At 38.7% G+C, this 13,232-nt stretch overlaps 1 protein-coding gene across 1 annotated transcript; it reads left to right on the forward strand.

The window, feature by feature from the left end:
- Positions 1-1,240: 1,240 nt before the first annotated feature.
- Positions 1,241-12,844, forward strand: pfdn1 (prefoldin subunit 1). The gene is made up of 4 exons (XM_057361165.1): positions 1,241-1,367; positions 1,839-2,005; positions 2,098-2,182; positions 12,388-12,844. The coding sequence occupies exons 1-4, from the start codon at positions 1,305-1,307 to the stop codon at positions 12,469-12,471; spliced, it is 399 nt and encodes a 132-aa protein (XP_057217148.1). The 5' UTR covers positions 1,241-1,304; the 3' UTR covers positions 12,472-12,844.
- The last annotated feature ends 388 nt before the right edge of the window (positions 12,845-13,232 follow it).

The following is a 13,232-nucleotide window of genomic DNA, read 5'->3' on the forward strand; positions in this document are numbered from 1 at the left end:
ATTATCTTAAACCAGGACTAGGCCTTAGTTAAATTAGGATAATTAAGTTGTTTTAAAAAACATAGTTTACAAAACAATATTACTGTGTGCATCTTGAGACAAAACAATCACAGTGATATATTTTAAGATATGTCAGTGCAAGTTGTTTTCGATCAAGGCATCTCTCACATTTAAGTTAGTCTGAGACTAGTCTTAAACCCTGTCTGGGAAACCGCCCCTTAGTGTTTAGTGTTATTGGGCATTGGAGAGTGGTAAGAAAGTATGTTTGTCACATGAATCTGCTTGCTAGTACTGAAAAAGGCTTTTTTAGGGCAATAAGGATACCAATGTTACTCCATTGTTATACCTTAAAGTCGCTTTATATTGTAATTTATTTTGTAAATAGGAAAAAATCTGGAAACGCCAAATTTCGAATTAAAAACCCTTAATTCGCAAAAAGTTTTTACGCTCGTTTGAGGTGGTTTTTCATTTTTGCGAAAAAGGGTTAATGCGAATAATGGGAGATAGAAACGCATTTGCCTAATAAATTCCTCCAAAAAGTCACGTAATTGCACTATGAGACGGCGTAACCTGACTAACCAGAGTACTGATCTTGTTACACAGCATCAGAAATATTGTTATGGTCATTCTTAAATGCCGGAGCAAAGTCGTCAAGTATTTCTGTAATCGCCTCTTAGAACTGTCACGACTGTGTTTCCCAAACAGCAGGCTTCCACAAAAGCACCGCATTTATTGTGTTTCGTAATCGTCTGCTTGCGCAAGTATTATTCTATATGAAAATCATTATATTCAGTGGCTTCTCTTACTTTTCTTACTGATATTTAGTGGCAGTTTATTAGGAAGTGACGGTTGACTATTTGGATGGAAACGGTGCTTATTCGAAAATGTTTTATGCGATATTCCAGTTTTGCGCATAAGATAAATTTTGGATGGAAACCCGGCTGGTACACAGGACAATAATTACAAACACTTTCACATTTTTGCTCTGATGAAGAAATATCTCATATATTTATAAAATATAGTAAATATATATATTCTCGTGTACAAAATGTTAATAATTTGTAATAAATTGTTAATAAACTGCAGTAGTTTATTAAAGAGAAACAGCTTAAACGTTTTCATGTCTTGTGTTATCACGCGTTCACTTAATCTGATATATTTTATGTGCATATTAAGATACAGAAGTTATTTGATCTAGGCTGTACTATTTAAAGACTATAAATCTGTTTTGGACAGGACTTCAATGGCCCGTTCATATCCAAAAAAGCTCGCTACGTTTTGTAACACGGGTTTTGGTTTCACGCATGCGCAGTAGCGCATTTTACCTCAGCATCATGGCGGCTCCCGTGGACCTCGAGCTAAAGAAGGTAAACGACAATTTACAGAAAGAATAAGTTGAATATTTACATTAGTCCTCCTAAATTAGCAAGTGAATGGCTTTTAATGCATGTTGAAGCGGAATTATACTATGGCGTGGTAAAGATGACTTTATATAGCAGGATAATAGCTAGCTTTGTGGCAGCTAGTTTTAATTTCTCATATTGCATTTTTACGTCATTATATCAGAAAATGCTCCATGTGACCATGTGAATTTACTTCAATATACCATATTTATTACAGCTATTGTTAGTAACTATAAACTGTAAGCAGTGTAATAAGCTTTGTGAGAGAATATGGTGTAACATTAACTACCGAATCTTACTAGGTTAATTGTGTAGATACTATTTTTCATATTCTCTTGCTTCATTTATTTTGCCAATTAATTACTAATAATTAATAAGATTGTTGCAAAACCTCACTCAACTCAGCCTGCTTTTCTCACATGTGTGCACCTGTAGGCTTTCTCAGAGCTCCAGGCCAAAATGATTGACACTCAGCAGAAGGCGAAGCTTGCAGACCTGCAGATCGAACAGTTGAGTCGTATGAAGAAACACGCCAACTTCACGCATGCAGAGATCACCTCGCTTCTCAACAGCACCCGCATGTACGAGGGAGCAGGACGCATGTACGTGCACCCGCCCGATCAGCTTTGTTCAAAATATCATGTGATTGAGCCTTTTGTTGTTGATTATTACAGATTTTTATTTTTTCTTCCAGGTTCATTTTACAGTCAAAGGATGAGATTTCAAATCAGCTTTTGGAGAAGCAGAAAACAGCAGAGGAGAAGATCAAGGAGCTTGAGGTGAGTTTGAACATATGAAGCATGCACAGACATAAAAGGCATGTCAAGTTGTCAACTATGTAAAAATACTTTGCTTCTCAGGAATAAAGATTAACATGTCTCACCGTGACAAGATTTTTTTGATGAATGTAGCTGGTAAAGAATTAGGTCGATTCTGTTAAAAAACGACTAGACTCTGCATAAAAGCAGTGATGATAACCTGGTTTAACATCCGTTCATAGAGCAGTTCAGCTGTGTTTGTGAACTGGGTTCAAACTGTGATGTGATATGTTTGGAGAATTAACTCTGCATTCTGAAGTAGTCACTCAAACCACATTCTGCGGAAGTCAGATATGCATGTGAACTCACTGCATATCTGTTGTAAATGCCTGTATGTCCTCATGATTCTCAGACAGTTCTCAGAAGCTAAGAGTACTTGCCCCATTGATAAAATAACATGATTTTCACAAAACTTTGCAGTTTATATGCGGCTTTGTGTTAGATCGTATGCAGATTATACAGACTTCACAGAAGTGCATTATCCTGTGTAATTGTCTTTGATTATATGCTTTGGATAAAGGCAAAGAAATATATAAATTGAACATGTAAATCTAAAATGTTTGAGACATTCATGTGACAGTGTACTGATCCATGTGTTATCATTTTATGAGATACTCTCTCCTGATGTGGACCTGTGTGTAGATGTGTCTTAACTGATCACCTATAATCAGATTTACCCAAGACAGATCAGGGGTAAATAACCCCTAACCCAGTGTTATGAGTTTTGGTACTTTTCCTTTACACCCTAAAGGATTAAAATGTGATTTTTTGGGGGGGATCGGGATGTGTGAAATATTTATAGATAAATTTATAGATATTTATAGTGATAAAGTAATTCTATACAAGATGTGTGCACACAACAAGCATTGCATTATTAACGTTTAGGGTGACAAGTAGGGTTGGGAATCGAAAATCAATTCCAATTCTCGAAAATCGAAAAAATCGAAATCGAAAGACTAGGAATCGGATACTTGATATAAAATGTAAATTTCAATTCCTCTTATCAATTAATCTAAATGTTGATATCTAAATGTTTTACTTCATTTTTTACAACTTGTAATCTGTAAGAATCGGAAGTGATTAGCAGAATCAGTACTGGAAATGTTAAAAGTCAAACAATACCCAACCCTAGAAGCATGCTAATGTATGATGGGATAGAAGTTTTCTTTCCATCATATTAAAAATCTATGATAATGATGTTCTTATGATCTAGAAAGCATAATCATTGTTTTGTGTGTGTAGATTTGGGTGTTTGCACAACAGCCAGTTATCTATTAAAGTTGTCTATTATCTCTCTAAAAACTCAAGCGCTTGTTTGGTTGTTTTTCTCCCCGGGCTATGTTTGCACGCTTCTCCCACAGTTTTGCATGCATGCTTAGAATGTCACGCTCGTTGTTTGCGGGGGAAATCCCCCCGTCTGGTTTTAGCAGCCTCCATGCTTTTAAAGGGGGTAAGTATTTGTGGTTGAAATGATGGGCATACATTATTGACTTGTGTTCCCATCACTGTGCTAAAAGCCACATGGCACCCCATGATATTCGTATATTTACCCAACCATCCACGTGCTTAATGCCACATTATTTGAAGTAGGGCTGCAACTATCGATTATTTTAGAAATCGAGTATTCTACTCATTTTTACATCGATTAATCGGGTATTTGGATAATAAGTACTTTTTCTTTATTAAAGAGCAATACTAAATATACAAGAGAAATTACAATTAATATAAACAATTAATTTGTTTCCTTTTTAGAAAAATGACCATATTTATTGCTGAAATTGCATACATTAATATCTGTGAAAACTAAACCCATTTAGTACATTACATTGCCATATTACATTCAAAATGCAATATAATACAAATGTATAAATAAGAAACATTAGAATAATTTCAAAGGTAAACAACTAACTTCAGCTTATGCATGATGCATTTAGTTTATCTAAATTAGTTTGTTTCTTTTTTTACTATTAAATAGTAATATATTTGTCCACATAAAAATACCGATTTAACCGGACTTTTATTTTGGCAGGTTGTCGGAATGACACTTATTTTTTAGTATGTCTGTTTCTTCACTCAAACAATAAAATGTTCGTGAAATAAACTCTCAGAGCAACTCTGGAGATGAAGTTCATGTGTTCATGTCCTCATAAAGCGCAGACGCAGACAAATTCATGAGCATCACGCGTGTAGCATGTTAAACTGTGCAGTTCATTCATTCAGACACGCAGAACAGACAGGTTGCGTGTGTAAATAACAGGATTCGGCATACACTAGTCCGAATCTAGTTTTATGTACTCAATGCAGCCGGAAAACAAGATTCTCTCGCAAAATAGACTAAAACTAAATAAAATATCAGTTCACCATTTCAATAAGCTATCACTTATTTATCAGCATGAGAAATACGTGTGAACAGACTAAAGTGCGTGTGTCTCACGGTGAATGCGTGAGACTTAAGAGCCCTGTAACATGTATAGAGTTTAGCGGGTGTTAGTAATAGAGGGTTTTCATGACGCGTCATCAATCCGGAAGTCGGCCATGTTGGAGGCATTGAACGTAAACACTGCTATTGAACCTAATGGATATCGCAGATATTGCTGGAGAAAAAAAATATTCTTCTTTAGAAATAACTGAAAATAAAGTGCTTTAATGCAAGTTGATTACACCCGAGAATCGCTATAGCCATATGCAACAACATCACGTGCAGTATAATTAATTATTTTCTACTCTGAACTTCACTCACGAGTCAGTAGTATTTAACGTTACTGTGTGTAGTTTAACTTAACTATTCTACATGGATGTAGACACACACTCACATTCATGGGTAAAGAATCCCTGTAACACGCTGTTTTATTAAAATAACTTAGTGATTTAGTTAAAAGGGACCAGACTGTCAGCGTGTGTATGCGTGTGATTAAATGGTGATTTTTTTTAACAAAAAACTGCCAAAAGATTTCTATGAGAATAAGGTTTAGGGGTAGGACTTGAGTGGCGAACAAAATAAGTAGTTCACTACGTCGGGATGATAAATATAGGAAATTGGGTCGTCAGTCCTTACAGTATACTGTATGTATGTGATGTTACTGCATATGGCCATTGTGATTCCTGTTAACCACCTATTAACTTTAGTTTGTCAAAATATCTCGCCCTTTCCTGCTTACCAAGTCCTTCTCTATATGATTTAGCAGCTTCCACGCGTTTTTTCCATGGTTTAGACATCATAAATTAGTAGAACAACGTCTTATGTAGTACATTAACCGTGCAATCCATGCTGTTGTGTAGATCCAAGTATCTCCAATATGGCTGTGCATCCGGGTAACTGACCAAACCGTGGCGTAGGTGCAAACCCTCTTTAATGGTCCGTGGGGAAACGCAGTGCTCCGTGTGTACTGTAGTTAAATGGATTAAACGAAGCTACGAGGCAACAAAAATTGCCTTCATGATTTTTTGTATTCGAATTACTCGAGTTTCTCAAGGAATTGGTTCAGCCCTAATTTGAAGAGTCATCCGTCTGCCTCTATTTTCACGTTTAGCACCCTTGACTTTTGCTGGCACTGCTTTACTTTTGTTGGAGTATTGTTGGGAACAAATACCCTTGTTTTACCAATGTTGTAAAATGTCTGAAGAGGAAATTACATGATGCAGAAGAGGATCATTTGGATGAATGAGAAAGTTGTTATACAGTGGAACTTCGTAGGTGGTCTTCTTCAGACCAAGCTCTGTAATGTGTGAGAAGAGAGTTAACGCTTTTGTTCATGATTTGACTTCTCAAGAACTTGTCGTATTAGAGGAAATAGTGATGAGAAATGTCATCATTATCCCTAACATGTGGGCCTCTATGAAAATGACTGATTGGTAATTCAGTGTCATCATGTTTTCCTCTTGTGGGATGTTGTGTTGAGATCTCTGTATCAACATGGCATTTTGTGGCATCACCAGCATTGCAAGTCAAGTTGATTCTTATTTCTTAATGTTCGTGGTTTGTTGTAGCATTGACGTGAATGTTATGCAGCACATGAAACTTCTGACTTGTGAGTAATGACCACATCAGAACGCACAGACTGCATTCACAAGCTTCAGTTCTTTGATTGCATCATTTATGGTGAAAAGCCTATGGATGTTCACGTGTTTACCTGATCTTTAAAAGCAAGCGCGGCCACCTGTAGACTCGCGGGAGGTCCTGTCTCCTGTTTCAAACAGCTTTCAGGTCAGCGCAGTTATTGTTAACAAATGAGAGATACGCAGCTGGCTTTAATCTTTTGTTACTCAAGGTATGACTAACACCTATTATCTTCATTTGTAAAAAAAACATGACAGTCTGTTGCTATGTGTCAGGCTATGACACTAAAGCGTTTCTGTGTATTTCGCATATGGTCAAGATATTTTAAGTCTGCGCAATTTTGGAAAGCTTCATGAGAAGGATGGGAAGAAGCATATTTCCTTGTTCTTGGAATTTAGAGTCGTGTCTAAAAATACTGCTATCTCACAATGCACACAGTGTCGGTTTAGAGATGACACAGGAATCATTCATATTTCCTTTCAGTCTAAATAAACAGTTTTGTAGGTTTCTCTTCTAATTCTAACTCATCTTCTAATATTTTTTTGAGATCGTATCGACTGTGATGTCATTCGTTTCCTCATTGCTGCATACTATATGAATCTGTGTGTCAAATGTGTGGGCGTGTGAGCAAATTGCATCATGGTCCCTTGATGCGAGTGTGTAGATTTGGGGACGGTTGTCTTGTCCTGTCTTGTGGTACAGTGAAACCAAGCACAGGTGAGACTTATTACAGTCATTGGGTGTCAGGTACAGTAATCTAGTTCACCTTTCATCTGTCTGGGTTTGATGTGTCATACAGAGTTGTTTTTATAAATGTCACTTCAGACTTTGACTGAGATGTTGAAAATGTGTGTCTTGTCTGAGCTATAAAGTTTTAAAAAGAACCAAAATATGGAAATTCTGTTATAATTTACTCGCCCTCATGCTATCCCTAATGCAAATTTATAATTTGATATTACAATGCCATCATGTTGTCTTCTTATGGGGATCAACATGGCGAACCTCTAAAAAGCATGCATATGATGAAATGTGGCTGATATAATGCAAATAAGGTGGATGGAAGTGTAAATAAGAGCTGTGTGTATGAGAAAGGGTGTCAACTGATATAAAGTAATGCTGACCCGTGTTCATGCACATTCAGCGCGTCTGAACCTGTCTGCATTTGGCTGCAGTGCATTGGGCAGTTTGGGTGTTATCCTAACCTCGGCTGTGACATCACCTTACATAAATGCAGGCCGGGTGATTTTTGGAATGAGGCCTAGGGCTTCCCTCGACCAGCCGAGCCCAGCCGAGCCTTGTTTTATTACTCTGCCCTTTGGTCACTATGGGATACACAACGCTCACAAACAAAACATTTTCTGCTCATCTAGCAGACTGCAGTCACAGCATAATGGACATTGCTTAGAGAGAGGGAGGTCCGATGACTTGACCGGCCTTTAAAATACATTTCGATACACGTTTGTGATCAAGCCCTGCGTCACACGAATGTTTCGGAGGCCTACTTGCTTTTGTAACGCCTGTGTACAGTCAGACCACATAGCTACCATTTTCCACCTAATACCGGGACTGTATTTAGACCACGGGGAGTGAATGAGCTCATGGCTCCTGTGACCTCTTTAGTCAGGGTGAGGCGGCGTGTTCCGAGGTAACATGATGATGTCGTCAGCATCTGAAAGGTGCCCTGGCCCACTCGACGCCCTCGTGATGCCCTTGCATGAGTGATGACTCTCGGGGTGACAATGACTCAACTACCGATTCCTTTATGAGGTCATAATTGGCCCGCGATGCAGATGGGCTGTATGCCCATAGTAGGGAGGAGACTGCAGTGTAGCGTGTGAGAGATACTTGTTGACAGGGCTGTTATGGGGTCTGTCGACTGCTTTCTTTGAACATCGGAGGTTTGTTATGCATATGGTATAAGCTTTAACCCAAAGCAACTGCATTCAAACTATACATTCTTGAATTTAACCAACAACCTTTGCTCTACTACCATGCGCTCTACCAGTTGAGCTATGATTTTCTTTCGTTTTCATTTCTTGCACAGATTGCAAAAAGCGAATTTCTGTTTCAAAGACACCTGTAAGAATACACCTTTTGTTTCTGTATGATTACACACGACTGAAGCTCAAAGCCAGTTTGCATATTCACCCTTTATGTTCTCACCTTAAGGTATTTGAACAGAATGCGACCTTTCTCTAAATTACCCGGAGGCAAATCCTTCCACCTCCCTTTCTCTGGAATTATAATAGCGGCTGCAGCATTCCTCTGGCAGTTGTTTATATACAATTTTCACCATAGCAGAAAGCCGTTCTCTTCTTTGCAGCTTTTCCGGCCTGTGCGGGAGTTTTTTCCGGCCCGTGCGGGTTTGCGGCAGGTCAGCATGCTTCAGAACCGTCACCTCTGCCTCCCGTATAGCGGAGCCGACGACAACAAAGAGCTCATTTACGACAGCGTCTGCGCAGACTATCTGCCCTGTTATCTGTGCTCTGACAGAAGTTACTATTGCCAACCTTCGGTCCCACAAGAGGATCCATTCAGGCCACAACAATGAGGGCTTCTGCGGCCTGATTGAGACAAAGCTGCAAAGAGAGGGCCACAAGACATCTCTTTGTGTTGTCTTCCGCATTGTTCAGGGAAGGTCAACTTTCCGAGGTATCATTATCCGCATGGAGCACAGTGTTTCCATAACACAACATGCTCGGGCAGAGGGGAATCCCACATTAGGGGCAGCTTTTGTTGGGTTCATAACTTTGATGCTAACCAGTTTATACCAGAATCTGAAGCATTCGTTGATCGTTGTTCGATTTTACATGGTAAAAAGAGAGGATTCAAATGGTTGCGTTTCATAGAGGAGAGGCCAGTGGAGATGCCCAAAAGCGAGAGACACACATACATAAACCAAGCAAAGACATTCATTGAGTTCAGTAGATTGATTGTTTCACATTCAGCCCAGTAGAGATGTGTAGGAGGCCAATGGAGGCATCAGTTAGCAACGTTTCTGTTCCTGCACACACTTTCACTTGACGTTTTTTGCTCTTGTAGTCTTTGTGGGAACATCTTCCTTTTTCATTTGACATTTAGGCATTTGGCAGACGCTTTTATCCAAAGCGACTTACATTGCATTATACTATACATTTATTTCTAAGTATGTGCAATCCCCGGGATCGAACCCACGACCTTGGCGTTGCTAGCGCCATTATTCAATATGTAAATAAGCTACATCTGCAAATAATATATTGGAAAAAACATAGTGATATAAACTATCAGCATTTTATGTACTGCTAAATGTATTGCTAAAACCTGGTTAGTTTTTGATTCACTGAAAATAGATGATGCATTCAGGCTTGTGTGCAGCACTGCAACAAAGTATACTTAAAGCATTTTTTTACCAACAAACCAAATATTTTTAATAAAGCCCTGAACCTTTTTTAAAAAAGAAAATTCTATCATTTTTACTCACCCTCTTATCATTTCATACCTCTATGACTTTCTTTCTTCCGCAGAACATAAAAGAAGATATTTTGATGAAAGTTGGTAACCGAACAGTGCTGGCACCCATTCATTTCTATTGTATGGACACAAAACCAATGGAAGTCAATGGATGCTGGTTAACAACATTATAGCCTTTGGTCATGTGTAAGGTTAGGAAAGTTAGTATACTCTCTAAGCTTTATTATTGAAAAATGTACACAATGTGCATTTTTTCACTGTTTAATTTCAGGTGTATTTTGTAACTTATATTATAATGGATGGTCCATATGCATTCACTGCTATGTGGGTTAAAGGGATAGTTCACCCAAAAATGGAAATTTGTTCATCATTTACTCACCCTTGTATAAGTACAAGCCTGTATGACTTTGTTGTGAAGATATTTTGAAGAATGTTGGTCACCAAACAACACTGACCCCCATTGACTCCCATTGTATGAACACAAACCACTGAGACATTTCTCAAAATATTTTACTTTGTGTTACACAAAAAAATGAGTCATATAGGTTTGAAATGACATAAATTGACCGCATTTTTATTTTTGGGTGAACTATCCCTTTATGCCCCGGATATTGACTGACCCTAGAACCTCCACCCATGACCACTACACTAGCATGATTTAAAATTCATCTATCCAGACGACAAATCTTACATCATACTGTATAATTAAACATGACAAAATAACGCAAGTGCTTTTACAAACTGAAGCAGTCCAAATTATTTTCTAATGGGCAGCATGCCACACATACTTGGGATGAAGCTTTCGTTGTATTTAGCTCAAAATAATGATTATACGGTTGAATTCAGCAGGTAAATTGTGGGTGTGCTTATGACGTTCTTACAGGTTACGGCGTTCTTTTTCCATGCGTAATAAGACAAAAAGGCAGCCAAACAAACCGTAGTGCCTGTTCAACCGTTTTTACACTTTATCAGATCAGAGGGGGAGTTACCCACATTCTGCACACCCCTCCTAATCCTCTCCATTGTTTTCCGCTCTAGTATTGCCCTTTGAAATATTTTCATGACTTTTTTTGGCCCCTCCAACCTATAAATAAGTGGCTTTTTTGAAGTCATCTGTAACGGGCGGCATAAAGGAAAGCAGTGGGCCTAGATCAATTGTTGTCGTATCTCTTATCGTGCTTGCTCAGAGTATTTTTCTCTTCATCGATGGCCTGCAGACTGATCTCAAACCTATGGTTCTCATCAAACCTCACCCTTTGCTTGTTTGTTGTCGTGTCGCTGCAGACTTGCACACGTAAAAGTTGCGTATGCAGAAATACACAAGATGCATTGTGTGTAAACAGGCTGGGTGAGATTCCAAAAATAAACCTTCTCTTCAAAGAACAATCGCCTCTTGCATTTTATAGGACACGGTTCGGATGCAAGTCTCTTTTCATGTCCTTTTGTGACACACTTGGCATTGTTTTATCCCACCAGTGATGAGGTTGAATGGAAAATCTGTGTGTTTAGGGCACACTGCCACAAGGCTCCTCTTTCTTGCATTAGGGTCAGGAAAAAAGATGACACATTTTAAACCCACTAAATAACAGTTTTTAAAAGTGGAAAAACACTAAAGGTGTAGGTTACTCATAGGCATTAGTTTCCGAGAGGCTAGATTCAATGTAGGGTGGATGGAGTAAGGGTGGGATTCACAAACAGCAGTGAGCTAATGTACAGTATTGCTTGGTTACAGCTCATGTAAACATATGGCGTACATCAATAATAAAAATATGCATCAGACCGCAAGCCATGTGTTTTGAACGGCACTTACGAAATTCCAACTAACTTTGGGTACTTTTGTAAAGACTCATTAGCTTACCAAACCTCAAGGATTGTGACATATTGTTTAACCCGCTTAGTGGTTCATATAAAGATCAGGAATAAAATAATTGTCAATGGTTTGCACAAAATGCTTTTTGATTTACTTGTGTGTGAGAGAGATTGTCAGGGTGCCACATCGCCCAGGGCAAAGGTTTTCTCACTCCTCCTCTCTCTCGCTCTCTCTCTGTGTGTGTGTGTGTGTGTGTGTGTGTGTGTGTGTGTGTGTGTGCGTGCGTGCGTGCGTGCGTGCGTGCGTGCGTGCGTGTGTGCGTGCGCGTGTTGACTCACTTTTTTTTACAACGCATGGCCGGAAGACTTCAGGTAGGGGCCTGTTTCTATATTCTGACTGCTAACCAGGTGTCAACCAGAGTGAATGTGATCACATCCTGAGACATATCTTGCACAACACATTCACACTTTCTCCGGCACACACACACCTTTGTTTATACAGAACTGAGATACTGAGACGTTTTGAGATTTAGTTCTCTTCTATAAAACAAAGGGAATCGTGTTGCTTTAGAGACATTGAAAAACTGTGAAATTTGTTGGTGAAAATACATTAATTAACAACGTTTTTAATCGTGTTAAATCGAGAGGATATTCTTATCTTATCTCGAAGAATTTTAACAACTTTGTCATGGCAGCTTTGGGAGTTGGAGGGTGTGTTTGACAAACCTTTTGATGTTGCGCTGACTCACAACCTCCTTCGGAAATGAATGCAAAATACTAATGTGCAAATAACGATCATGGTTTTGCGGGTTGAACCTGATGAAGTTTGTTTTTTCTGTTTTCTCTGCAGCAAAAGAAGACGTACCTTGAGCGCAGTGTTAAAGAAGCAGAGGATAACATCAGAGAGATGCTGATGTCCAGGAGAGCCCAGTGAAACTCTCACACCCATCCACACGCCAAACAAACCTGCTCCATCACCTTTGTACACCATCCCTTTAGTTTATTCATGTTTCTTGCATGTGTTCTAGAATACTCATGACAGCCAAGCAAGAGTAAGAGTCATTTGTCCGCTGAAGAGAGGAAGTTTATTTAAGTGAGTCGTCAAATGAATGTACCTTTTACAGTCTGTCCAATATACTCTCGTGACCTCTTAGTTGAACTTTCACACCATTCTGTAAGTTGTTATGTGCTGTTAGAATTCTTTGTAGATTTCTTTTTTTATGGTTTGTAAAATACAATAAAGAGTGCATAACATTTTTTTATGTAAGCAGATGTGAACATGGTAATAAAGGTGAATTTAAAAGACAGCGGTTTGGTTGTGTGTGTCATAGAGAGCATAGATAGTCATTTAGATATGATCTGATATTATGCGGTTATTATGGACACTCTTCATTGCTGTGTTTTGGGAATTTTACGTCACTGGTTTCCTGTCCGCTCCTTTAGACATCCTTTTCTCGTCTGCTTTCAGTTTCCTGGTTTATAATTTGTTTTATTTTAGGATTCGCTGAACACCTTTGCTCTCGCATAACCCTTAGAGAAAGATGTTACACGAGCCTGTGAAATCTTTTAGATGATGACCTCAAAACTGAAAAAGAGAAATAGGCCAGACTTCTGTTTAAGTCTTCTCCAGACTCTCCTTCCTGCGTCTTTCCTGTGTGTCTGTCTGTGTCTCAAACTGTAATGATGCAGATGTTT

The sequence above is a fragment of the Triplophysa rosa genome, linkage group LG19, assembly GCF_024868665.1.
Source record: "Triplophysa rosa linkage group LG19, Trosa_1v2, whole genome shotgun sequence".
In the NCBI taxonomy this organism is placed as follows: domain Eukaryota; kingdom Metazoa; phylum Chordata; class Actinopteri; order Cypriniformes; family Nemacheilidae; genus Triplophysa; species Triplophysa rosa.